General features: G+C 35.2%; 3 protein-coding genes and 1 long non-coding RNA gene across 5 annotated transcripts; 1 reads left to right on the top strand and 3 right to left on the bottom strand.

Annotated features, from left to right (window-relative positions):
• Positions 1–6,300: 6,300 nt before the first annotated feature.
• LOC108994806 (major allergen Pru ar 1-like) lies at positions 6,301–7,294 on the bottom strand. Its single transcript, XM_018970176.2, has 2 exons — positions 7,030–7,294; positions 6,301–6,803 (listed from the first exon to the last, which is right to left on the bottom strand). Exons 1-2 carry the CDS (start codon positions 7,211–7,213, stop codon positions 6,505–6,507), a joined length of 483 nt encoding a protein of 160 aa, XP_018825721.1. The 5' UTR covers positions 7,214–7,294; the 3' UTR covers positions 6,301–6,504.
• A 4,143-nt stretch (positions 7,295–11,437) lies between these two features.
• LOC108994843 (major allergen Pru av 1-like) lies at positions 11,438–12,325 on the bottom strand. Its single transcript, XM_018970232.2, has 2 exons — positions 12,063–12,325; positions 11,438–11,936 (listed from the first exon to the last, which is right to left on the bottom strand). The coding sequence occupies exons 1-2, from the start codon at positions 12,244–12,246 to the stop codon at positions 11,638–11,640; spliced, it is 483 nt and encodes a 160-aa protein (XP_018825777.1). The 5' UTR covers positions 12,247–12,325; the 3' UTR covers positions 11,438–11,637.
• A 2,332-nt stretch (positions 12,326–14,657) lies between these two features.
• On the bottom strand, positions 14,658–15,516 carry LOC108994747. Its single transcript, XR_001996752.2, has 2 exons — positions 15,263–15,516; positions 14,658–15,038 (listed from the first exon to the last, which is right to left on the bottom strand). It is a non-coding gene; the product is annotated as an uncharacterized LOC108994747 (long non-coding RNA).
• A 687-nt stretch (positions 15,517–16,203) lies between these two features.
• Positions 16,204–23,290, top strand: LOC108994801. 2 transcript variants are annotated; one of them, XM_018970170.2, is made up of 6 exons: positions 16,204–16,907; positions 17,401–17,612; positions 19,017–19,290; positions 19,384–19,469; positions 19,588–19,679; positions 22,754–23,290. In XM_018970170.2, exons 1-6 carry the CDS (start codon positions 16,572–16,574, stop codon positions 23,005–23,007), a joined length of 1,254 nt encoding a protein of 417 aa, XP_018825715.1. In that variant the 5' UTR covers positions 16,204–16,571; the 3' UTR covers positions 23,008–23,290. The 2 variants fall into 2 exon arrangements, with proteins under 2 accessions (XP_018825715.1, XP_018825714.1); XM_018970169.2 differs by having other exon boundaries at positions 22,748–23,290.
• Positions 23,291–23,953: the final 663 nt, after the last annotated feature.

The raw sequence follows: 23,953 nt of genomic DNA, 5'->3' as shown, positions 1-23,953 counted from the left end.
CTCGCGTCTTTATTTTTTTTGAAAGTCCCCACTACGAAACTTCAATGTTAAATTTTCTTAATCAAATGGGACGTTGCGAAATAGTCAAAGAAAAGCACCTTCGAAAAATATTTTAATAATAATAATAATAATGATTCTAGATGCTCATGTAGTACTAAGCTCAATTATTAATAAATAAAGAAAAAATAGCATTATCACACATGTGAAGAGAAAAACAAATTGGCGGATCTTAGCGGCTTGCTATCATAATAATTTAATAAAAAAAAAAAGAAAAAGAAAAACGAGATTGGTTACATGAATTTAAAAGCTTTTATGTTTGATATATACACCAAATATGTCGTTTATAAGTAAAAACAAAAAAAAAAACCAAAAAAAAAAAAAAAAAAACCATTGGGATGCCCTTTTTTGTTGCTAGAAATTAAACTTAGCTAGTTTGCACTATTTTGTAAGTTCCAATAGACTTGGGCAGCTGACTTTGAATAACCATGGCCGGCCAGTAGGCCTGTGCAAGAAGCCCGATGGGCCGCTCAACCCACGTGACCTGATTGGACCCACCCGACAAAAGTCGGGTTCATCGAGTTAAAACTTAAAAACGGGTTTATAAAATCGGATCCGTCGAAACCGATTTTGGATTGTCTTTTCTCCATTATGAAACCCTAGCCTTCGTCTCGTTCTTCGTTGCGTTCTTCCCTCTGCTACTACTTTCCTGGCTTAGGTTACTAGTCTCTCCTACTTTCTCTCTTTTGCTCGATTGTTGGAGGGGGTTCTCTTCTTCCATGGGTTGGGAACTGGGTGTGTGTGGTTAGGCGTGGACTAGGAATGAGACTTCTCTATTCCTCGTCTAGATCTCCTCATTATCCTACTGTCCTCGGTCCCAACATTCCCGACGTTTGGATTCCCAGCACCAACACCCACCGTCCTCAATCCATTTTTTCGTTATTTATATTTACTCTTTGTTTTGTTTCTCAAAAGTACTAAACTGGGTGGAGATTGTTTGGTGTTGCGGCCGGCGAGCTTTTGTCTCGGGATTTGCGAGGTGCGCCAATCTTCTGCACCGAAACGTGGTTGCACACGATGATTCCACGGTCCGTCGAGGAGTAGCGGATTGGGAGAGTGAGCAGAAGTTGTTCCCGTTGGGGAACTCCGACGGTGCATTGATGACGATGGGGAGTTACCCGAAATTCCCCATGTATGAAAAAGACTTCGAGTGGGGACGGCCTTTGGCGGTGCATGGTGATTCGGTGAACAAGTTCGATGGTAAGATCTCGGCATTTCCTACAATCCAATACTAGTTTATATGTTTCAATATATATGGGAGGTTGATCGTTATGAAATCAGGTTCAAAGTAAAAAGCATCTGCTCGTTAAAGAAAAATAACCTGAGCTTCATCTAGTCCTTTGGATTCGTCTTCAAACGCTTTTGACCCTTTAAGAACTAAGAATGAGTGATTAATTTAATTGAGTGATTATTAGGTTATATTATTAGTTACCTAATTCAGTGATCAATTTATGAAACGGCGGCTTTTGACCCTTTTAAGAACTAAGAATGAGTGAGGCCTCTGCTAAAGCCCACAGCTGGCTTTGAGACGGGCTTCAGGACTTGTTTATTTTTACAAATCATCTCTTTTTATTTAATTATTATAATTTATTTAAATTCTTACATAAAATATATTAAATAATTTAATATTTTTAAATATTAAAATAATAATATTATTAAAAATTAATTATATTTTAATAATATTTATTTTTTATTTTTTATTTTATCTCAATTGTATAACTAAACGAGATAGTCTCCGCTAATGCCCAAATAACAATTCATGGGTTGAGGAGGTAGCGGCCGCGTAAGTGTAACACATATAGTATTACTATTACAAGTAAATGATGGCGTGTTCCTGCCTCAAATCAATAGCTCAAGTCACATGAGAGATCAGGGGATGTTTGGTAATAATTTTCATTAGATCTCATTTTTTTATTTTTTTTAAATATTATTTAAATATAAATATTTTTAAATTAATTATTATAACTTTTTCAAATTAATCATTACTAATTTCTTAAATTTTAAAAAAAATCAACTTTTTTAAATCATAAAATAAAAATAATATTAAAAAATATATTATAATAATATTATTTAAACTTTATAATATTTTTTATTTAGATTTTCTCTCCCATTTTTTAAAATCCAAAAAATACTTAAATCAAGCTATCCCACTATTGTTAATAAACTATCTTACTACTATTCACAAAACTTTCATCTCATCTCATTCTCCAAGCATCTTTTAATCTATTTTCTTTTTGGAGAATTCACTTAATTCAACCACAAATATCACTACAAGAAAATTGCATATTTATTGCTAGTTATTTCTTATGAAAATTATTATTTACTGTCAAAATGAGTCTATTATCATCACAAATGTATATTTTTCTTGTTTTGAATTGTATGCTTTTATGGGATTGAAGGAAAGTATCAAAATACACACGCTATTTATTACAAATTTACTTGATAAATTAGTGATTACAAAGTATTTCTAATCTATATATGCTAAATCAATTCAATTTGACAAAATTCTAACCATCTTTGCCCTTTTGTAATGTCATTGACAATAGGGAAATGTTTATCCCACCGAGGAAAGCCATCAAGAAAGGCTATTGATGGTGGGTTTTTTTTACTTAATTATTAAGAAAATAATTTTTTGAATTTTTTCCCTTTTTAAAAAACTATTTAAAGTGATTTAAAAAATGCTTGAAGAAAAACACACAAAATTAAAAAAAATAAAAATAAAAAATAAAGAAGAAGTGCATTTTTACACTTAATTCTAAACTCTTGGGACCCCTATCGGTGGCCCTAGCAGTCACATTGACAATATTGACATGGATACCAATTAATTTGAAAAGGTTTATTCTCAAATTCATTTATTAATACACTTAAAATATCAGTATTTAAGTTTAAGTATGATTACAATGAATTTTATAATAAAGAGTAATATTAAATAAAAGTTTTAAATAGACAAACTTTACATAGGATCTTTGTAAAAAAAAATAGATCCCTGTAAAAATAAAAATTTTATTTTATATTTTTTTATAATAAGATCCTATATAAAAAAATTATACGAATTTTGTCTATTTAAAATTTATACAAATCATTACTCTTAACTATAGCCGTGTTACTTATGAGTCAACTCCTAATTTTTGAAAAATCCTAAAAAATCAACTTTTTAAACTTTTTTTTACATGATAATTCAAAAAAAAAAATAAAAATAAAAGTGAACTTCCTGGCTAGGTTTGATTGACTTAAGGCACCGTTCTATAATTATATTGATAATTCACGGTGATAGATAGTTATGATCACCAATATTGACTGGAAAATGGTATATATATATGGGTTCCCACATGAATGCTGACCTGACAATTTGTATATATTACTAATTTCGCTGTTCAACGAGATATTAATTCTTTGACCAAATTACATGACATGGCATATTGGAACTGATCTACGTTGATGGAGACACTACTAATTGACATGTTGATAATACCACTAACAAGTTACCCAAAAGGACACAATTGTTTTAAGCACCCATCATTAATTTGCAAGTACGGTTAAGAACTCAATCCTTTGTATTTTAATAACGTGATTTTTATATTGAGAGTAATCAAAATAAATAAATATAAGGGATAAATCTATTTAAAGTAACTAATTTAATATGGTATGAATTTATAATTACAAAAGTAACGATTAATTATCCTAAAATCATAATGTTAAAAAATAGAGAAGATGATCTTGACTTGATTTATGGAAGTAATCTTTCAATAAGTAGCATGATGTTTTCTAAATGACTTTCACCATTTACATGACTGCTTTCAAAGCCATACATGCAACAATGACATGATTTCAGTCTTCCTACGTGAATACACAACAACAAAAACAAGCTCTAGTTTTTGGTTTCAGGATTTGCCAAGAGATCATAGCTCTGATCAACAGCCTTCAAAAGCCCTGCAGCCTTTTCATTCCCGGTCTTAATTAATAACCTGTTCTTCCTTGATCTCGTTGTCACCTGATCTGGTATGGTAGTTGCTTATAATATATATGCTCGATCTTCAATCAAGTAATTTGTCGCTCAAAGCGTGATCACCCTCAATCAAGCTGTAGCCGTACGTGAAGTTAATTGCATGGTCAACCTCATCGATCCTGTGCTTCACATATACCCCTCAATCAACCTCGTCGATCAATTGGCTGCCTGCAAGTTGAGAGAAAAAGGGTTACTTCTGCTGCACGTCATTGCATTCATTAAATGCAACGACGTGAAGTACTTTTAAAATGCTAAGAAAATGTGTATTGATGTTGTGGAGATGGAGAATCTGATCACCTTCGCCAAAAGTAATTTTCTCGATCGATGGTTCTTGGTCCTCCATTTCCTACGATGAGGTTGTCGGCGTCAAGGATAAAAGCCTTGAACAACTTCACCGGAGGGATGACTGAGGCGTTGTCTTGGTTTCATAAGTGAAAACACGTACCCATGATCGATGATTGAGGGTCAAGCCGATTACCTTGTATGAAAGTGTCCGTTGATCAAAGAATTTTTGGATCGTTCCCACCACGAAACTTTGAATCTAGAAAATTATATATATGTAATTTAGTCAAAGAAAGAAAGTACTGGAAGTTGTTCGATGAAAGAAATAAACACCATGTCCTGATTCTAGATGCCGTATATATTACATAACTCTGATGTTGGCTGCATCATGCATGTGTTTGTAGATCGATGTTCGTATATATATATTCGTACGTCGTATTCATGTAAAATTGATGCCTAGCCAAGTTTTGATTGTTGAAAGGCTCAAGTTCTAAAAATAGAGCGCTCTATTAATGTTTCAATTTGGTTCAAGGATGGCTAGCTGACGCTAGCTAGCTAGACAGCAAATGCCACCAAATAAATAATCTTCTTTTTATTCAGCAGCTAGTAGGCTTTATTTATTATATACTGTTATCTTTTTAATTAAGCTTTCATTCTCCTTCATGCTTGAAAATTATGCTTTCATACTCATGTATAAAGAACAGGAAAAATGAAAATCAGAAGCCACTAAAGTCTAAATGACAATAATATTATTCTTTTTGGTCCAACAGATTTTTTTTTCCTTTTTTTTTCTTTGAGAAGTGATATTTACAGTCGTGAATATACAAGTACCACACAATTTCTTTTAAATAAAAAATAAATAAATACGAGATCCATATGAAAAAATTAATTTATTAATAGTAGTCCTACTTATTTTTATAGCTTACTTTCAAAAGTTTTATTAATTGCTAGGAAAAAAATAGAAAATTGGCAACAAAACATTTAAAAAGAAACAAGGTTACGATCAGAAAGTGAGAATAAAAGAAATCGTGGCCTGGTGGGTCTTTTTCACTGTGGAAGGGAGGGGCAAGCTAACGGGAATGCATCTGTAAAATGATAGGTTTACAAGTAAAATATAATAGATAATTTTTAATCACTAATTATCACATTATAGGATGATGGAAGTTAAGATGATGAACATCATTACTCTTTTTGGTCTATGACTCTATGGAGTACTCTGTATATACTCTTCCTTTTTGATTGTGGCATGGTGATAGGGCAGCTATCATACTATCTTAAACTCTCCATTCTCTTCATATTTTTTCTTTCTTTTATTGTATTGTTAAATCATGTTATTAATTAAAAGGTATATATTTTTCCACTACAAGTAAAAGTATTCTTTAATAAAATTACGGGATACATACTGTCCTCTTCATGTATATACACATAATTTACTTGTCATGTTGTTCTCTGAATTTGATCAATTTGTACGTAACAGCTTGCTTCCGGATGAAAACAGACGTGCTACAGGAAAGACTCTTTATATTAATTAAGCACGCTGCATGACGGGACGTACGTTCAGTTTGATATATCAAATCGCGTATTAATATTTACATAATTTTTTTTATTATAAATTGTTTTTTTTTAAAATAAGATGTTCTATCTCACAAAAATTATTTTCATCTTTAATTTATATTATTTAATTAAATAAATATCTTACATTTAATATTAATGTGTAATTTGACGTCCGAAATAGCTTGCAATAAGACTTTTCCTATTTGTATTGTTAATGTGGAAAACTTCTGCATGAACAGTGTGCTGGGTGCGTTAAAAATAAGGTTGTAAATAGATTTTCTCAATAAAAAAACAAAACTCCTAGCAAGTGCGAAAGTGTGCGCCTCTGATATAAAAAAAAACAAAAAAAAAAAAAAAAACACATAAAAGAGCCAACGGGAGCCCCTGCGGTGCCCCTAGCATTTGTCCTTCATAAATTCTTGTATATATTGAAAGTAATAACATTAATCAAATTGAACTCTTCCAACTATAAAGCATCGGTACAACCACAAACTCCTTTATTAGCAAGCTGCCCAAAACATTTTGGCAAGCTAGGCAGAAAAATAACATGAAAGCCACAACCTCTTATGATTTAGGAAATACACAAACGAAAGACGCGGTGAACTTTAGTTGTAGGCATCAGGGTGTGCAATGAGGTAGCCCTCAACAGCCTTGAAAAGTCCTGCAGCCTTTTCTTTCCCAGCCTTGACTTGCTCTTCCTTGATCTCGTGATCGCCTTTACAGTGGTAGTTGCTGATGGTCCTCAAGATGGATCCTCCCTCGGATGATGCCACTATCTTGATCTCGTAGGAGATTTTCTCTAACACGTCGCTTAAAGCATCACCCTCGATCACGCTGTAGCCATATGTGAAGTTTGCATGATCTACTTCATCGATCTTGTGCTTCACATACTTGAATTTGCTGCCTGCAAAATATAGAAAAACAAGACTTTGTTAGTTACTTCTTTTAATTGTACAACACTATCTACAAATAATTAATGCAATGATAGCTTTAGGAAGGATAAAATTAAAGTTTTGAATATTTTCTTCTGAATCAACTGATCATGCCACGTGATCAGTATGTGGAGACTGCGTCTTCGATCCTACTCATTTTATAGTATAAACACTAATGATATGGGGATTGGAACTAACCTTCGCCAAAGGTGATCTTCTTGATGGTTCCAGGCCCTCCATTTCCTTCAATTATTTCAGAGGTCTTAATGGCTTGAGGTACAACCTTTGGAATGAGGTTGTCAGCATCAAGGATAAAAGCCTTGAACAACTTGGCCGGTGGGATAACAGAGGTATACTCGGTTTCATAAGTGAAAACACCCATGATGAACTAAGAGTTTGAAAGTGATAGAGGAATGAGGAGGTCGAGAGAACTTTAATTTGTTTGAGCTTGAGAGATGTGAGTACGTAATAGAAGATGGTGCGTGGTATTTATAGAATAAGAGGCAAGCTGGTTAGCATGCAAGAAAGTCACCCATTCAGCTTGTTGATCAAAGAATATTAACTAGTTTCACATGATTTTTTTTTTTTTTTTTGTCCCCACCATGAAAATTGAATCATGATTTTCTTTTAGTAGGACTTGTAATTTAGTCAAAGAAAGCACAATTGGGAATCGTTTAAAAATAGAAATTAAAAAACCAAAATGGTATGTTGAGGACGTACATACGTGTTTCACTGCCGCACACTTTCGACTTCTTGCAACTAAAGAGTAAGAGGATTTGGAGGGTAAAAGGAGATCTTCCGATATCTAAGTCAGTATCAATATGTGTAATCTCAGAATTAAAAATATTCCAGTCTTTTCTTGTTAGAAGTCTGGATCCATTTCTTTTTAAGAGCCCGAGTCATTTCTTTGTTAGAAGTCTGAATTTCTTTTCTTTTAGGAGTGATCTTAGTCCCTTTCCTTTCAAGAGTTTGAGTCCACTTGTCGTATCTTTTATTGGTTTTATCTCTTATCTTGATTTTCGGTCTTATTTTGAGATTAAATTATAGACGGTTAATTTAACCCCTACAATATAGTAATTATTTATTAAGACAAAATTATTTTCTGAATATGAAAGAGAATAGCTCTTATATATACATGTGAAGATCAGTCAAAAAAGTGGGACAATGAGGATCGATTGAGAATTAGGAACAAAATATAATTAATAATAGAAACTTTAGATTTAATATTATTTTTTAATAATAAACATAAAAACCGCCAAATTGATTCGGGGTGATGTAGTACTATCATCAATAATTTCCTAAATTTCAAAGAAAATTGCTCCTAATGAAATCACCGCTTATCTCAATACGTGAAATATTTAATTAAATATGATAGAGTGTAAAGTCAGATTCAAATTAATCAGAACCTTTGCCTGCATATAAAATCACCACTTATATCCTAGAAGCTTAAATTGATGAGATAGGACGATGTAAATTTAATTATTTATATTATATTTTTAACATTATATACATGTACAGATCAGATAAAAATTAGGAATTAGAGGATGGAGGGGCTCTAACATATAATATATAGTAACAACGTACATAATATTATTTTTCTGCTGTCAATATTGTTTGAACTTATAATGATCAGCACTTTCTGCACATAACGCTTAATGTTTTTATTGCAATTGATTTATGTGTGGAATACCCAATTTTTGTTGAAAAAAAGGGTCGACTAGTCTGCATGACTCATATTTTGCCAAGATTCGAAGTTATAATTATGATTTTGGATTCAAGGATGGCTGCGCCTTGCCTCGCGCGCGCGTCGCCTCACGGTCATAGCCAGCTAAGGCCACAATTACAAACCATGTTTAAAAGTACTCAACACCATGCTTTATTTATTATAAATGACTCCCTTGTCTTGATCTATGCATACTTTCATATCAAACTTGATCACACTTAGAAAAAACATTCGTTCATACTACATTCAAATGGAGATAATAGAAGAGATCAGAATTAGAAGCCACTTATAAATGACGACACTTGGTGATCTGTTTCTATTTTTTTTTTTTATACTTAAAATGTTTGGATTATTAAAACTTAACGTACGGCCCTTTTCATTTCTGGATAAAGATGCATACATATATATATATATGGTGTCATGTTTAGCATTAGGAAAATAATAATTCTACATATAGCCAATGTTTCAAGATGATTAAGAAAGAGTATTATATTGTAAAGACAATTGAAAATCAGATGTTTGTGAAAATGTCTCACACACTATGAGAGCATATCGAGAGTCATATATGATTTATATAGAAATGGGTATTTACAGAATGTAGAGTAAAGTTTCAAATTACAAAATATACTGGATTTTGTACTTGGTTGTGTGATTGCCATATTCGGATTTGATTGTGTAGTTGCATTTTGTATTTTTGTAGCCGTTGGGTCTTTAACAAGCCTTGTGCTTTCCTTAAACTGTTGTTTGGATAGTAAGTTGAGATAAGATGAGTTAAAATGAAAATTGAAAAAAAGAGTTGTGCTACGGATTAGTCATTGTTCACGGCTGATCCGTAGCACACCTTACGTGTCCCTTACACGTTTAGCTGTATTTGGTTCATTATTGGTCTGCAAGAAGATATGCATCTAACATGTTCTTGGATTTTTTATTTCTTTTCTATTTTTTCACAAAACAAACTTGCTTACTATTGTTAATGCTTTAAAAGAAACATTTTGCCTTTTTGAAAACGCCCCATATTAATGGCTCAAAAATAATTTTACGATCTTAGAGAGAGAGATAGAGAGCAGAGAAAAAGCAAGAATTGGGAAAGCTCTTTTTGTTTCACTCTTTCATCAGATTCTCTATGCAAGAAGATGTACTACTATTAATGCTGAAAATTCTTATAGGAGAAACGCACTTACTTACTTAAAAGTACCTATATGAGAAAATTTTTAAAGCTTTTGGGAAAAGAAAACAATGGGAGTGAAAACAGAGATAGGGAGTAGAGAGAGCATGAGAATCCTCTCGCATCAACGAATCAACTTCATCAATGAGAGAAGCAGACGATAAAACTGTCTCCCTGTCAACTCGTTAAACGCACATTTCACAGATTTAATACAACACTGGATTCCTCACTTCAACCACAAGGAACAGACAGAGGGAGACCAAAAGAAAAAATAAAAAGAAAAAGAAAAATAAAGAATCTTGGATTTCAAATACTCATTTTTTCACTTCGATTTTTAGAGAGAGAGATAGAGAGGCTGTGAGCTTCAACCATGGCGATGGGAATGTAATTTTTTTTATTATTTATTATTTTATATTATTCTATTAAATCGATAAAAAATATTTTGTGAACGTTGATTGAAGGGAGAAGGATGCGGGATTGAGATGGAGGGGGAGGGGTTAGGGCAGAGATGGAGGGGGACTGAGATGGAGGGGGAGGGGTGCGTGGTGAGATGGAGGGTGACTGAGATGGGGCTTCAGGGTGAGGGGGTTAGGGAGAAATTGTTAAATTTGTTTAGGTCACGTCATGTGTGTGAACTGGTTGATGCAAATAGTAATTGCTCCCTAGACTTTTTTTGAAAAAAATATTGTTTAAATATTATTTATTAATATTATTATTATTTTAAAATTTGAAAAAGTTAAATTATTTATTATATTTTATATAAAAATTCAAAAAAAATTATAATAATGAAATGAGATAAGATAACATGAAACACTTTTTATCCAAACCGAGCCTAAGAGGATTTGTAGGGCTGTTGAGTTCCTTGCTTTGGCTGACTTTGTTGCGCTGCGTGCTTTCCTTACGAGACTCTGTAGCCGTTGGGTTTGTTGCTTGATTGTGTGTTGTCAATATATTGAACTGACTTCAGTACTTGAGGTCACGTTCTTATTTACCCAAATGGGGATATCACCAATATTCACTGATCATGTCAGATTTTGCATGAATTTCCCAGAATTTGGTTGACTATTTATATATAATGTTAGGCCAAATTTGGAACACACATCATATATATGTAAGACTATGGAAGAGTGGGTTGATTATATTAGATTATGCACTGTTTCTATAGTTAAAAGGGGAAGCAATTATTGTAAGGAGTACTGTCTAAAATCATGATGATATTGGTGTAGTAAGGTAGAGATGTTTGAGGTGTTTGTCAATATGACTCCCACCGCCTTTTTGATAAAAGAAGATTTTCTAATTGGGTACGGCCTATATGAATTTGGGTTCGATCCTTTCAACTATGGCTGCCACCGGCCAATATATTTGCAATCGGTCAGAAAACCACGGGGCACGCGTCCCACGTGACTTCCAATGTCCATTTGCTTGATCCCTTCGGTTCTCATTGGCTTTAGATTGAACCTTTTTCCGTCTGATTTGAATTGAAGGCTGCTCAACATGCATATATATTATTATTCTTAATCATTGCAAGGATGCAACTAGTCCATCTGATCGATCATCATCCATTCCCAATTAACCAACTAGTCCACGGCTAGCTAAACGAGTATTTAATCTTAAAATCTCATTCCTAATGAATAGTGCTACTGGGTACTGATCTCCTAGACTTGATGCCCAAAAAAAATGGAAAGCTTCAATGCCCAATATCATGTGGGAATAAGATATAAAAGTACAACAAGATGATTTTCATTATATATTTTGTATGTGAGCCGAGTTTTACAGCAAAATAACAGATCATAATCAATACCAGTAGATGAGCAAACTTCTTCTTTATTATCAAACCCAAAAGCATGCAGTTTTGGCTCGAAAGAAATGAAAGCCACAAATTAAACAACTCGCAGAGTCGCAGATTTATGGAATTTAATTAGTTGTAAGCATCAGGGTGTGCCAACAGGTAACCCTCAACTGCCTTGAAAAGTCCTGAGGCTTTCTCTTTACCATCCTTCACGTCTTCTTCCTTGATCTCGTGGTCGCCTTTGCTGTGGTAGTGGCTGATGCTCTTCAAAATGGATCCTCCCTCGTGGGATGCCACTATCTTCGTCTCGTACGAGATTTTCTCGATCTTGTCTGCCAGTGCATCTCCCTCAATCACGCTGTAGGCGTATGTGAAGTTTGCTTCGTCGATCGCATCGGTCCTGTGCTTCACATACTTGTACTGGCTCCCTGCAAAACATTTACACAACAAAGTTGCTGTCGTTTAGTACATTAATCGACCCAAATTCAAGTTTAAGCTTCTTTTTCTTTTTCTTTTTTAATCAAGCAGTCTTAGGTGATTAGAAACTAATTAACCTTCGCCAAAGTTGATCTTCTTGATGGTTCCAGGACCTCCATTTCCTTCAATGATTTCAGAGCTCTTGACTGCCTGAGGTACAACCTTTGGGATGAGGTTATCAGCATCAAGAACAAAGGCCTTGAACAACCTAGCTGGAGGGATCACTGAGGTGCTCTCAGTCTCGTAAGTGAAAACACCCATGATATGAATAAAACTGAGACTTTGGAAGTGGTAAAAGGAAAAGGAGTTTGGGGAGTTTTTGCGTTGGTGAAAATTGAGTACCAGGAGTTGGGTATTTATACCCGTCCAAATCAAACAAACAATTCTCTTTATTTATTTTTTTTCTTTGTTCCCACCATGACAAGAACAATAATTTTCTAAGAAAATGATTTATAATTTAATTAGTCAAAGAAAGCATCTTGTCTTCAAATAATGCATCCCCATTTTGAATTCAAATGCTGTTCTATATAATCTTAATTACTTCCTGAATATTTCACAAAAAAATCTCTATGAAACATGCCAAAGGTTTTAGCATCCTGCTGGGTACCAAATTTAGATATTCATTATCAAATTACAAATCTTTTGTCCTCATTTCAAAAACTTACATAATATATAGGATTGTTCATCCAGATTTCGGCTCGAGAACCCAGATTTCAAAATCAAGCTGAAACCCGGACCGGATTAGCCTGGGTCAAATCCGGGCCGGAACCTTGATTGAAACCGGTTTTTAAAAATTCAGAACCTGGGTTCCGAGTTGCATCCTTTTTTTTTTTTTAAATAATCAAAACCTACATGTTATGAATATTTTTTCATGAAAAAAATGTTGATGCAATATTTAAAATCTATTTATTTAATTTTTTAAATCAAAGCTTACATGTTCCTTGACCACTAATAAAAAGTAATGTGGAGAAGAGAGTTAAAAAACTCATAAAATAGATAATTCATTGAATATAATACGTATTTTTCTTTTGAGTTTATGTCTATTTAGTTGCTAAAAGGAACCAAAAAAACATTAAAAAAAAAAAAAAAAAAAAAAAGATACCGGTTGCACCTGAATTTTTCTATGTATGTACTGGCACGAATTTGTTCCAGAGATTTGTTTTGGGCCGAAACCCGATCCGGATGAACAATCATAATTACTTGCTTGTATTAAGATATCATTGTCATACATTTGACCATGTTTCACATGAGGCGGTGCCCTTTGTGAGTTTTTTTTTTTACAGCTACATATAATAGACATTGCAGAATCTGAAAGCAAGAAAGGTTTGGCCAAAGTAACTCAAAAGGTTAGACTGATAAATAAAGAAATTAAAAAGAAAATCGAAAAGATCTTCAACTTCTAGAATACTCTAACTAGTCAGTCCACGCTTGCTAGCTGGCTATCTTGAAGTACTGATATTATTTTGTTAAGGTTTTTCAAAGTCATCTATCTAATGCGAAAATAAAGACTTGGAGCTAGCAAGCTTGACTTGCCATTCAGCAATGGCTGGCGACGCGTCTATTCTTATCCTTTGGTTTTCATAATGATTTTTTTTTTTTTTTTTTTAATTTCACTTTGCAGTTTTATATAAAGTAAAATTCTATTCTCAAATTAATTTGTATAAATAATAAGAAAATAAATTTTAAAATTCGAATTTTATAGATCAAATCTTATAATTTAAATAATAATATAGGTAATATACTCTGATCCATATTGACTTGAAAATAAAATAATTTTTTATTTAAAATTCAATAATTTATAAAAATATCACAAGAATAAATAAAAGAATATTCCCATGTTCTCTCCTCAGTCCTCACTGTCGGTGGGGCAAAATATGTTTTTCTTAATAATTAATTAAAGAATAATAATTTTATATCAATTGAGCAAATGAGTTCATCTATTACATCCATATATACCCATAAATTTTTGTATGTCTAACGTGGGCGATCAATGTACTCTATTGTCTCCAATTGATGAAAAAAAAAAAAAAAGAAGAAGAACACAGAATAAGTTTCTCAAAAATGAAAAGAATGAGATGCATGTTTTTGGTATTAATTTGTAAAACCAGTGGAATCCATTTAAATCATTAAAGTTTTGGTTGTTTTTTTTTTATTTGGATTTTTATAAAAATTCTAAATTTGTGTGAAAGTAGTGAGGTTTACTGTGTTCCGCTACTTTGCGCATATTTCTGGCCATAAGTCCATCACAGTGACACCTGTCACTTCAGACTACAGGTTACGCCATAACTACTTCGGTACACTGTTTCACAGTTCCCGACGCTATCCATCACGTTCCACGCCCATCAATCACGTAACCATCCTTATCTCTACGACACACCACACGGAGTGTCGCTGCTACGCGGAGTACACTCCACATACACTCCATACACACCACATCACCATTATGGCGTACCTACCATATGGTACATCGCTCCATCACAGGGAGTATAGGGTTGTTCTCCGGCCCGACCCAACCTGACCGTGATCTATTCCGTTTAACCGATTAACCGAATACCATACCCGACCCGAAAATACTCGAAAAACAAGTATTCCGACCCGACCCATATTATTATTATAATAATTATTATTTAATATATTTATTTATTTATTTTTAATTTATAACAATCAAAGCAGGAACAAATATGGTGTACATTATGCAAAATCTCCAATAGAACTTCCCTTGACGAGAAGCCCCGAAAGCCTTATATACAATTCGTCTAGAGCCAATTTCATATCGGCCATCTTGCTCGAGAACATCAAGAACTCTCCTGGCATCAATCTTGACATTATCCAAGAAAACCCATTGGTGCTCGGCTTCATCCACATTAGTTCTCGGTTTTTCTTTCGAAATAGGATCAAAATCTGAATAACTCCATGCTCTTTTCAAGGGTTCCTCAATTAATCGAAACCCATTATCAACCTTACCACCATCAAAGCGGCTATCGCAGAACTCTCAAGAAATGACCAAATAGATAAATACCCATTATCTCTGGAACTCTACAGTACCCAACAAACTGAAGAAGCTCACCAAAAGATCAAGAAATCTTAGTACATACAGATCCAAAAGGTTTGTACAATCAAATTTCGGGATACCAATTAAGAACGAAAAGGCCCATATACATAAAATGGGTTAAGCCGAACAAGAAATGCTCATTGAGCAAGGACCTCACTTGTGAATTATAGACTAGAGTCCGATTGGTGAAAAGGATTGGAGCTAGTAAAGGAAACTAGGATTTACCTGCGATTAAGCTGGTTGGTAGGGCGATATCAGCCTTTCTGAGCTAGTCTTGCGAGGTTCAGCTGTTGTGAAAGAGGAAGAGGAGGCCGCTATTTGGGAGAGAGAGCAGCTACCCTCCATGCGAGGGTAAATGGGAAGACCATTACGTGAATTGATCTAAAGTCAGCACTGGCTTTGAGGGATTGGGAGAGAGTGAGATCTGCGAGGGATCGAGAGAGTGTGCCCTTTGGATGCCTTTTTCGGCTAAAAACAGGTATCGGATATTACCCGGTTAAAAAGCAAATGGGTATCAGTTATAACCGGTTCCCTTTTTACACTTCAAACGGGTCAGGTCGAGCATGCAGCTTTTTTGAACAGCCCTAGGTTTACTGTTGGAGAAGTGCTACAATCGTAAAGATATTTCACAAAAATAAATTTATAAATTGACATGATTTTATATGATATGTTAGATATATTTTATAATAAAAGTAACTTATAATTTAACGTATCATATCAAGCATCGTCAATTTACATATTTTATTTTTATAAGATCTCTTTATAGTTAAAATATTTCTCTTACTATTGCCCATTGGCAACCATAATCTATATTTGTCTCGAAAATCAATTGAAGTAAATCGTGTCATCCATACAATGGATCTGTGCCATACTCAGGCGTTTATTAGAAAAACCGATAAAAACACAAATCCATGATCTACATCCACCCCAAATTTAAAAAAGGAGACACAATTCACTTAAGTTTTGGGCCTTTTGGCCCCAAAAACAAAATGGGATATTGGGGCCTCGGAGAATGCAAAACAATGTGGGCTTGGGTTTTTGATCTGTGTCAGTCTATACAATCAGCATAGGCCTTCCACGATCTAAACCCCCGACAATCTTTCACTTTCCCAAGTAAGAAGATTCCTATATGAAAGGATGGATGGATGGATGGATGGATACGGCACCCAAATATCACAAAACACACCCAAACACACGAACACACTTTCTGGACTCTTCGCATTTTCCTGCAATCCGCCTGTTTCGTTTTGGTTTTCCTTTTCCATATCATTTTCTTTCCCATCAAGAAGCCACCACCGCACCCACACGCCCTGGCTCTCTGTTCCCCGCACACCAATTTCAACTTTGTGTTTTTGCGCATTTATATATATATATTTTTTTTTATATTTATGCAATTAAAAAATATACTAGTAATAATAAATAAACCCTAGCGTATTCTTCTCCTGTGTAACGCTCGTACCCCCCTTCTCTCTCTCTCTCTCTCTCTCTCTCGCTAACTGTACGAAGCCGTAGCGTTTTCTGTTGCCTGCCGACAATGTCAGCCTCCGGAGGAGTCTCGATCGCTCGCAGCCGCGGTGAGAACCGGTTCTATAACCCGCCGCACGTGCGACAAAGGCAACAGCAGCAGCAGCAGCAGCAGCAACTGCAAGGGCAAGAGAAGCATCAGAGGTCCACTTCGGTGTCCAGGGCTGGTTCTTCTTCGGTGGAGTCGGAGAAGAGGACCGCCTCGGATGAGTGCGCGTCGCTTTCTTCGACGAAGTCTGATTGTTCGATTTCGGGGTCGGGTTTGGGAGCGAGCGACTCCGCGACGAATTTGGATCGGTTCTTGGAGCACACTACTCCGGTGGTGCCGGCTCAGTATTTCCCCAAGGTGATTTTTCACTTTAAAAGAGGGGTCGGAATTTAGGGTTTCTAAACCCTAATTTATCTTCTTTTCTTGCTGGGTTTTTGTGCCTCTTTTTTTTTTTTTTTTTTGAGAGAGTTTGGGAAATGTGATTAATACGGCGTTTAAATTTTGATTTTTCTTTATTTCTTCTTGATGTTTTCTGTAGAAATTTATACTTATTAAGCTCTGAATGGTGAAACTTAATCAAAACCCCTTTTCTTTCGTTTGCCCTCGTTTATCCTTGTCCTTTAGAAACCCGAAATTGTATGAAAACCCAACTCAATTGAGCCTAATTTAAATATGGAAGTCGGGATATCTGATTCGTAGGATTGGAATTAATGTTCTTTTTTTGATAAGTTGAAAACAAAATTATAAGTGATCGATCTACTAGTGGAGTGCTTTATCTTTTCGACAAGTACTAGAACTTTACATCTTACAACTGCTTCTGATGAATGGAATTCTTTTGGGGTAATATCAGAGGAGCATAAGAGGATGGAGAAATCCTTTGCCAGAGTCGCATCCGTACTTTGTGCTCGGGGATCTGTGGGAGTCTTTCAAGGAGTGGAGCGCATACGGAGCAGGTGTTCCTCTTCTGTTGAATGGAAGTGACTCTGTCATTCAATATTATGTGCCATACTTATCTGGAATTCAGCTGTATATAGACCCAACAAAGCCCTCTCCAAGGCTAAGGTGAGGAGAGTTCTAACTCGAGTTCTATTATGAAATTCAACTTTAATTGACTGGAATTCGTTTAAATGAATATTTTAATGAGTTAAGGGATCCTCAATTTTGTGATACAAAGCTTATTACATGCTGGTATCTTAGATATCCACATACACATGTTATGCAACGTTCTTGTTTGGATCTCTGGTGCTTCTTGTATTTTTTTTATTTTACTTCTGTTATATTTAGGTTGTGAGGGGCTTGATCTAAATGCTTTTGTGTGGAAGAATCTTCAATGATAATTGAAATGAACAAAAAAATGCTGATGGAGGCATCTAAATAAAAAAAGTACTAGTAAACGTCATCAAAAGGATTTTGGGTTTTGTTGTACTTGATTTTGGGTGGCATATATGATCTCTTGAGGCCACTTCATGAGACACATTTCATGCCAATAACATTCTTGTTGTTGAAAAGTTATAAGCTCTGAGAATACTTGTGTGTGCATACGCTTCTTTTTATCTGCTATTGGTTCATTTTGTGCAAGGCATGGGTTTTGCCTCTATGTTGCACATATTCCTGCTGTCTCTGCCATTGTTCCATTAGATTTTTCATCTGGGAACTGGAATGTAGTGCTTTTTGTTGTATGGTACAAAAGCTATTTCCAGTGCTCTGCTGTTTTATAATTTAAGTTCTGTCAAGCTGAACTTGAATAAGTTGTTAATCCTATATGGTATTTGCAGAGAGACAGTAGATTTTCCCCATGCTTTTGTTGGGAAGTAAGTTTAGTTTGTTGGCCTCAAAGATCAGATAAACATTTGTTTATGAAAGGTCACAATTAAAATGGATTGCAACCATGCATGATATGTAGTGTTGCTTGACCCCGAGAGAAACGGTTACACACAAATTTGATTACGAGGAAATGTAGTGCAAAATCTTTATAGACCTATAAACACGGAAGAAAGCATTCACGTAACCATGTGCCATTAGATGATGTCATTTTTGTGTCCTGTTTTATTATTGTTATTATTAATCCTCATTTTGATTGGCAAGGTAGGTCACAGTGATTAATCTGCAGATATTGGGGGCATTTATGCTTTGGGTGTGTCTGTATAGTGATTTAGGATATTTTTCAGGAATTCAAGTTTGGGTTTGAAGATGATCCATCTTCTATAAATTAGATATGCAAATTTGACTTATTGTTTTCCTTGAAGAATAGACCAATTGTTGGAGAGAAACTTGGTGTTGTTGAAGCTTTGGGTGCTGTTTTTTCTACATTTACCACTTTCAGTTTTAGCTTAGTGGTTGTCTCCTGTAAATTATAAACTGTCTTTATACTTGTATTCAGCAATACTTTACATTTCACGTAATGATCTATTCATTGGTAGGTGCACTATTGCATCTGACCTTCTGCTCATCTCTATCTTATGACAGGAGACCTGGTGAGGAGAGTGACATGTCATCCAGAGAGTCAAGTAGTGACAGCAATAGTGACTATGGAGCAGAAAGAGGAGCCAGTAGTGTTGTTCATGGGCCTTGGAGTCAGCAGAACATTACAGAAGCAAACATTCGGGGTTTGAAAAGACTTTCAGTGAGAAATAAAAGCTCATCAAGTGACGAAAGTGAGAATGGAAACCCTTCAGGTCAACTTGTGTTTCAATACTTGGAGCATGATCCACCATTTGGTCGTGAACCTTTGGCTGATAAGGCAAGTCCATTATCTTCTTAAGAATCTAGATTTTTATTTTTTTATGACTTTTCTGTATTTGTAACATACATCAACCATTTTTTAATCCAACAGATTTCAGTTCTCGCATCTCGGTTTCCAGAGCTGAGGACATACAAGAGCTCTGATCTATCACCTTCAAGTTGGATTTCTGTGTCATGGTATGTCTTTCATGGCGTGATTATATTGTGATTCACTTAGCAAAAAGTTATATTATAATAATTCTGGTTTGATGCAAGTTTCTTATTTACTAACAACGCGAATTTTTTTTTTATGAAGGTATCCAATATATAGGATACCCACAGGTCCAACACTCCAGAATTTGGATGCCTGCTTCTTGACCTTTCATTCTTTGTCTACACCCTTCAAAGGTCTCTCTCTCTCTCTCTCTCTCTCTCTCACGCGCACATAGCTAAACAAATTTTAACGTCCCATGTATTTTTTTTTAAAGTTTAGCAGCCCACGTGATTAATACTTATTCTGTCATTCAATAGATCAAATCTCTACTGCCCTTAACCTGTAGACGTCCCCATTTATACCGGGTTAGTCAATCCCATGGGACTAAAAGGGGAGCTTGTGTTAGGATCAAAGTTGTGAAAATCGTACCGTACTGGCCACTAGGCCGGTATAGGTACTACCAGTATTTCATACCGGCCTAAATACCTGTCGTTTCGGCCTGTATTGGCCTGTATTTCGGCCTTCATTTTTTTTTTTTTTTAATTTTTTCAAACTACAAGCTCATTTTTTTACTCCCAATTCAGACTAGACTATTTATAATTTATATATATGTATTTATATATAATTTATTTATATATAATTTATTTATATATAGACTATTATTTTGGAATATAATTTATTTATATATCGACTATCCCAAAATGTTATCCCGAAATGCTATCCCGAAACGGTACCGGTACCGGTACTGGTACCTAAATATTTCGTTCGAGTGTCTTGATCGGTACAGCGTCCGGTACGGTATTCAGAACATTGGTTAGGATATGGGTATCACAAGGGAATACCCACACCTTCTCAACCTCTTCAAGTCTGGCTTGCACTTCTCCCCTTTTTGCTTTGGCACCCTTGCATCATCATGTGGCCAAAAGAAAAACTTTCAAAATTGATAGAATCATTCATTGTTGTACTTTTTCTTTCTCATAACTTACATAACATCAACATATTTATAACATTGTTATATTCATATCATAAGCAATCGATATCATATCGTAGAGGCAAGGACATTAAAACATTTGTTTTTTTTTTTATTAGTAAAACAAGAATTTATTAAATCACCAAGTGTCAAGATACAAAAAAAAATGCCCTAATTATGAAGGCATATTAGAAACTAGGAAGTCATGAAGGTTCATGCCATTTAAGTCTATAGCAATGGCCCAAGTACAAAAAGTCCTAAAGAATAACAATTTTGGCTCCTCCAAAGATCTCTCTGTCTTCAAAAGTCCTCTCATTGCGTTCTTGTGATAAATACCACATAATACAGATAGGGATCATCTTCCAAACTGCTTTGATCTGTCTCACCCCTCGAATTGAAGCCCAGCACGCCAATACATCCAAAACTGTTTCCGACATAACCCATGCTAAATCCATTCTTTTAAACACCTCGTCCCAAATAGTCTTGGCTATCTCACAGTGTAAAAGTAAATGATTCACCGACTCACTCTCGCTTTTACACATATAACACCAATCTACAATAATTATCCTCCTCTTTATTAGATTATCCGTGGTGAGAATTTTACCCAAAGACGCTGTCCACACAAAGAAAGAGGTTTTGGGAGGAGCCTTATGACGCCAAAACTTTCTCCAGGAAAACTGTATCTCTGGAACTTGTGTGAGAACCTTATAGAAAGAGTGAACAGAGAACACCCCTTTCCCTACAGGACGCCACCACAACTCATCTTCCTGCTGGGTATTTGGACGAACAGAATATAAGAGACTATAAAAATCTACAAAACTCTCCATCTCCCAGTCCTGTGCCGCTCGGTTTAAATTGATGTTTCAGTGAATGTTCCTACCTAAGACTTCCATAACCTTCGCCATTGTGGCATCTTTGGTGCTTGCAATCAAGAAAAGAGACGGAAACAGATCTAGTAGAACACTGTTACTACACCAAGCATCCTTTCAAAATCTGATCTTGAAACCTGTCCCCAATTGCAATCTAGTGTAACGATGGAAAACCTCTCATCATCTTCTAATATGTTTCCATAGTCCCATTCCAGATGCTCCTCCAACTTCTCTTGTACACCACCCCTCCCCTAGATCATCATATTTGCTCTCGATCACAGTCTTCCATAAGGCTTCTGGTTCCTTGGTATATCGCCACAACCATTTGCCAAGTAAAGCCCGATTAAACAACCTCAACCATCCGGTCCGGGTTAAAACATATGCTAACCTCACTTTCATAACCTGTAATATAGTAGGTGCGTCGAAAGGGGATTACAAGGAATACTTAACTTTACAATGTATACCTTTGAAATTCTCGTGTAAACATAACCTTTTGCTTTGAAGAGAAGGGCATTGTCATATTACATGCCTTGCTTCCTTGTCCTTGCAAATTCAACACTTCGTATCTGATTTTACTCGTTTACTTATAATGCCCGGGCTTTTCTATATATGCTTTGTAACTCTGTTCACGGATGTTCTGATTACATGCCCAACTTTGACATGCTTCCAATGTTGCATGCAATACGGTTTGTGTGTAGGCTCTTTAGGGCGCTAAACTCAAGTCCACATAGGTCTAAACTCCTTTGGTTAAGTCTCTAAAGAGGTCACATTGGTTTAATGATTTGAGCCTAGGGACTTGCTACCGCTTTTTACATTCAACCCCTTAGCTTAATAGTGTATGCCATAAGATGCATGTATTGGAATTTTTCCAGCATGTACTTGGGTTTAGGCGATCCTAAGGGCCCTTCAATAGGGTGACTTGCGTGCACTATTCTTAGGGTTTAAGTCTACTGATAAGAACTGGAAGCTCCAAAGGTGGACTATAGTGCCTCCAATCATTCTTTTATCACATAATAGCAATATACATCAAATTCTAACTTCTCTAGGAAAATCTTCCAGCAAGTTTCAAGGAAAATTAATCCTAGATTTTAGGGTTTCCTAGCTACAAAATAGGTGGCAATTTTATTTAGAAGGAAATCCTTGTTCAACCAGGATTTCTAAGCTGTCTTGAACTCTTTTTGAGTAATCTAGGCCTTAATAACCTTTTTCAACACATCTGTAACGCCCATAAAAATTGACCTTTGAAAATCAGAACATTTATCCATATAATATCAAACTTAATAAATTAATGAAATTTGTTAATTACACCTTAATGAAGTTTGGGAGTGACGTGTACTGTATTTTTTCATGAATACGAGGCTGTTGTGAATCCTTTGTGTTTGTGTGTATTCTAATCTAGTCTGTCATCGTGTTGTTTGGGCAGTTACAGGCTCTGATGGGCTAAATTTTTGTGGTCCAAGGCCGAAGGAGATCCGCAGTGCTGACTTGTCTGTCAAGCTCTCATTGCCCATCTTTGGGCTTGCTTATTACAAGTTCAAAGCTTCTGATTGGAGTCCGGAAGGAGTTTATGAATCTCAGAAAGCCAATTCCCTATTGCGAGCTGCCGACAACTGGGTGAGGCTATTGAAAGTCAACCATCCGGATTACAGTTTCTTCCTCTCCCACAACTCAAACTGGAGGTGAGAGGAATCGCCTAATAATTCATGTCCAATCTGATGCAAACTTAACCTTGCAATCACACGAAATTAAGGCAAGCCTGTGGTTGAAGTTTTGATTGTTGATTTGATATGGAAATGTATTCCAGATAACTAGTATTGCATCAGATACGGCTTTTGCTTTATCTATCTAGTCAAAAGAATATGCCGAATAATACTCTGGTTATATGGGTTGTGTGGAAAGCCTTAGTAGGCAGAGTGGACGATGTTGATGATATGATCCTTAAAGAAGTGGCTGATCCATACGTACCGGGGACTGTCTTATGATGGATGGATACTACTACTACTACACACGTGACTACTTTTTCTAGGTAATTCTGACGTTTTGAGTGGCTGCTTTTTGTCTAGTCGTGGGGAATTAATTGGCGTTAGGATGTGTTAATGGCTTGTAACTGCCAGTTGGCTACTGACTACTCTAATGTTTCAGATGATGATGAAAAAGTTGAGTTTTCTACAGACATCAATGTTATGGCAATATGCGATTTTAAGCTTTGTTTGTTATATGGTTTCATTTCTGGCCTCTGAAAGCAATGAACGTATGGCTAGTGGCACCTTCTATTCTTTGCCTTTCTTAGATACCAGAGACCAGCCTAAATGTCCCCAATGAGCTCGTTAATTTGACATTACATTGATTACAATTCGTGTCGTATTGTCACGTGAGTTAATAACCTGATGAGTAGTGTTGTATTCGAGCTGGTCTTGGGTGAGTTTAAAAGCCATTTAATAGTTAGAGCATTAGTATTGGATTACCTATTCTATTCTTTAAATTTTAATTAATATGTAGCTTTTTTATTTTTGGCTAATCATTCAAAACTTGAAGTCTACATTGAATTAGTTATTACACTCTTTATAATAATAAAATATTATTATTTATTATTTTTATATTTTTTTATAAACTAGAAAACATAAATGAA

Source organism: Juglans regia, chromosome 12 (assembly GCF_001411555.2).
Source record: "Juglans regia cultivar Chandler chromosome 12, Walnut 2.0, whole genome shotgun sequence".
NCBI classification, from domain to species: Eukaryota; Viridiplantae; Streptophyta; class Magnoliopsida; order Fagales; family Juglandaceae; genus Juglans; species Juglans regia.
Note: the sequence above shows the minus strand (reverse complement) of the source record. Positions and strands in the feature narration are given on the sequence as shown.